General features: G+C 50.1%; 1 protein-coding gene across 1 annotated transcript in view; it reads left to right on the top strand.

Annotated features, from left to right (window-relative positions):
* Nucleotides 1-3,772, top strand: part of rnf214 (ring finger protein 214) — a 5,788-nt gene extending 2,016 nt beyond the window's left edge. Inside the window, exons 2-7 of the mRNA XM_016661257.1 lie at nucleotides 276-505; nucleotides 574-707; nucleotides 1,351-1,579; nucleotides 2,063-2,359; nucleotides 2,768-3,365; nucleotides 3,591-3,772. Of these exons, the coding sequence (XP_016516743.1) occupies nucleotides 276-505; nucleotides 574-707; nucleotides 1,351-1,579; nucleotides 2,063-2,359; nucleotides 2,768-3,328 (1,451 nt within the window). The 3' untranslated portion in view covers nucleotides 3,329-3,365; nucleotides 3,591-3,772. The remainder of the gene's footprint in view (nucleotides 1-275; nucleotides 506-573; nucleotides 708-1,350; nucleotides 1,580-2,062; nucleotides 2,360-2,767; nucleotides 3,366-3,590) is intronic.

Genomic DNA, 3,772 nt, shown 5'->3' with positions numbered 1-3,772 from the left:
TTCCTTTATCCACATAATGTAACCGCTTGTGCTTATGATTAAAAAAATAATAATTATGTGATCGGTATCGGTGATCGGCAGGAAAAAACCTGATCGGCACATCTCTAGTAATTGCAAAAGAAATTGTGCTTTATCGAAGGATATGTAGTGGAAGGAAGAAAAAAGGCTGAACAGTAAAGTCAGATTAAAGCAAAATGTTTTGCTTTATCTGTAAATTAAACTCCTCCTGGTTTGACCGTCTGTCGTCTCCTAATGAACCGTCCGTCTCCTCCCAGACTTGATCTATAAGGTCCAGGCTGTGCAGACGGACAGCACCACGATGGACACCGGCGTCAACACGGAGCCAGACTGGGAGAGCCAGGTGGCTGCCGTGTTCCAGTTCGGCTCCCAGCTGAAGGAGCGCTACGAGAATCTGCAGAGGGAGCAGGAGGAGGAGAAGGAGGTGCAGGAGAGGCACAAAGTTCAGCTGAAGAAGAGGAGGGAGGAAGGCATCCGGCAGCACCAGGTGACCCAGACTGGCTTCTTCCCGCTGCTGCTGCTGTTCTGCCGGGTTCTGACAGTCTGTTGTTTCAGGCTCTGCTGGAGAAGCTGGAGTCGCTGCGGGTGAAGCTGCAGCTCAACAACTCCAAGGCCACCAGGAAAAACTTTGAGAGCAAGAAACGGGAGCTGCTGACGGAGAGGAACAGAGCGGAGGAGGAAAGGAACAGGTGAGGAGCCGTGTGAGGTCCCGTCTGCTTCCTCAAAGTTTCCTTCTGCAGGTGAAACTGTTTATAGACGGGATCCGGTCTGTGGCTGCAGGAAAGTCTGCGGCTGCAGGAAAGTCTGCGGCGCTTCTGATGATCAAGTCCAGCTCAAGTCTTTCCTAAAGAAGCACCGATCCACGTTTTTCACTACCGATATCTGAGGTTTATTATTGGTCTGTTTGGTCAGACATGAAAAAACAACTTCAGTCGGTTCAGTCAGGAGAATAATAGACGATATAAAATATATAATAAAGGAACTGAAACTGACAGAAACAAAGGTTAAATGCAATTAACCTTTCAAAGGCTCAGAAAGTGCAATTAGGCATATAAATATAATGTCAAATAAACAGTAAAGCATAGAATTAGATGGAATAGATTGGGAACATTTTTACTAATATCCAATCTAGAATGTTTTTCATGTTCTGCATCGATACACGATATCAGATCGGTGCATCTTTGGTTTTTCCACAGATTTTCAAGTACATTTATGCCTGGACTTTGACTAGGCCATTCTAACACTATGCTTTGATGTGAAGCAGCAGTTTGACCTAAAGCAACACGAAGCCTAACGGTGTAAACCATGTGACCCGACCTGTCCCTCCGTTAGACTGGCGAAGGAGCTGGAGGAGAGCGACAGGAAGCTGTCGGCGCTGAGCGAGGAGCAGAGCGAGGAGCAGCGGCGCTGGGCGGAGGAGCTGGAGCAGCTGAGGAGGGAGATGGAGCGGGTGAAGAAGGAGGCGGCCAAGGCCCAGCTGCAGGCCCTGCGGGACGAGATCGCCGCCGTGGAGAAGCAGAGAGACGGCGCCATGTCCCGCATCGAGGCCTGGCTCAAAGAGGTTCGGATAACCTTTCAGAAACACTAAATCTGTCTTAAAGGGACAGTACACGCTAAAGTTTTCCAGCAACACTGTAAAAAGAAAAAAAAAAAATTTTTACCAAGAATTCCTTGTTTAGTTTCTAGAGCAAATATTTTACTACACCTGGAATGAGACAAAACTAGATGGTAAGCAACTTTTTCAGAGATACGAGAACTTATTTTAGACCAATAATTCCTTAACATTCTCGTCCCACTGGCAGATTATTTCACCTATTTTTCAAATGTTACAGTGAAATAATCTGCCAGTGGAACTAGAACTTTTCATCAATATTAAGGAATTATTGACTTAGTTACTTTTTAAGTTAGTTTACTTGAAATGAGACAAATTTAATATATTTGTACTAGAAACTAAACAGAAATTCTTGGTTAGATTTTTTTTGTAGCGCAGAAACATTCAGACTTCCTAAATGTTTTTTTTTTCATCCCTGCTTGTCTCCTGTAGGTGGCGCAGTACCTGAACACACTGCGGGTGGAGTTCCCTCAGCAGTACCATCATGACCGGGGGAAGTGGGAGAAGAAGGAGGGTCTGGTCCGGAAGAGCCAGGCGGAGCTGCAGAGCCGCTTCCAGGAGGTTCTGCAGCAGCTGCAGCAGGGCAGGGAGCTGGAGTCCCTCCCCAGGATCAACGTGCCGACGCTGCCGCACGTCCCCATGGTGAGACACGCCGGGGGCCTCCTGGGGCCCACCGGGTCCCGCCGGGGAGGATTAGGGTCACTGAAAAAAAAAACATTTCCAATTCTGGCATTATTCTCAGAATTATCACTTTTTTTTAAGAATTCTTTTTTCTGAACTTTCTGACTTTTGATCTCAGAACATCAAAAATATCAGAATTTAGTTTTAGTTTTTTAGTGGCTCTAATCTTCTTTTGTTGTCTAATCAGTGATAAAAAGCAGGAAATTATTGATAAGTAGCCGCTTATCGCTGATAGGCAGACGTACAGCAGCAGGTCGTCATGGTAACAGTGAAAGATTAAATAAACATAAAGAAAACCAAAAGGCAGAAGCTACAGAGAGAACAGCAAGGGGCCCAGCCCACAGCCCTGAGGGGCTCCATGCTTCAGCTCATGGTCCAATTCAGAAATACTTTATTGATTCTGAAGGGACAGTAAATGTTGTAACTCATTTTAACCGTCTGGAATTTCCCACACAGATTTTTTCCTGTAACTCCTGTGTGATCCGTCTCTGGCGCCCCCCGGTGAGGGTGACCCCCCCTCCCAGCCTGTCACCGTCCCCTCCGGTCCTGCCCTTGGGACCGTCCCCGCCCCCGGCCGCCGCCCCGGCCCCGGCCGCCGCCCCGGCCCCCGCCGCGCCCTCGGCCCCGGCGGAGAAGCTGGAGAAGGTTCTGGAGAAGCTGGGGGCCCGGTTCCCGCAGTGCGGCAAGCCGCAGCTGATGTCGCTGCTGCAGCAGGTGAAGAGTTCCCGTGGGACGCTGGCCGGGATGTCGGTGGAGGACCTGATAGAGCAGGTCGGCTTCAAGCTGAGCCAGAGCGAGCGCTCGGCGCCGGGGCCCATAAGCCGGCCCGCCCCGGGGCCCATCCAGAGGCCCCCGGCCCCCACCGGGCCCCGCAAGCTCTGCCTCATGTGCCAGAACCACGTGGACCCGGAGAACCGGCACCCGCTCAGCTGCTCACACACCATCCACAGAGACTGCATCCAGATGTGGCTCCAGTCCAGCAAGAACAACTCCTGTCCCTTCTGTCCGGACCAGTAACGGACTGGACTGGACTGGACCGGACTGGACTGGACCGGACCAGACTGAACTGGACTGGACCGGACCGGACCAGACCAGACAGGACTGGACCGGACCGGACCGGACCAGACAGAACTGGACCGGACCGGACCGGACCAGACTGAACTGGACTGGACCGGACTGAACTGAACTGGACTGAACTGAACTGAACTGGACTGAACCGGACCGGACTGGACTGGACTGAACTAGACTGGACCGGACTTTACTGTACTGTACTGGACTGCTGCAGGACCCAGATCGGACCGCTTCCCGGTTCTGTTTCCTTGAAGCTTGATTTCATGTTTCATGTTTTGCGTCTCAGTTCCGGTTCTTCTTTTGAACCCAGAAACCGTGAAAATCAGTGAAGTTATTGATGTTATTAGTTTGTTCAGAAACAATAAATGATCAACTTTAATAAGAAAAAGA

The sequence above is a fragment of the Poecilia formosa genome, unplaced genomic scaffold (assembly GCF_000485575.1).
Source record: "Poecilia formosa unplaced genomic scaffold, Poecilia_formosa-5.1.2 Scaffold320, whole genome shotgun sequence".
NCBI classification, from domain to species: Eukaryota; Metazoa; Chordata; class Actinopteri; order Cyprinodontiformes; family Poeciliidae; genus Poecilia; species Poecilia formosa.
The sequence above is the reverse complement of the archived record's forward strand: the minus strand, read 5'-3'. Positions and strand labels throughout refer to the sequence as shown.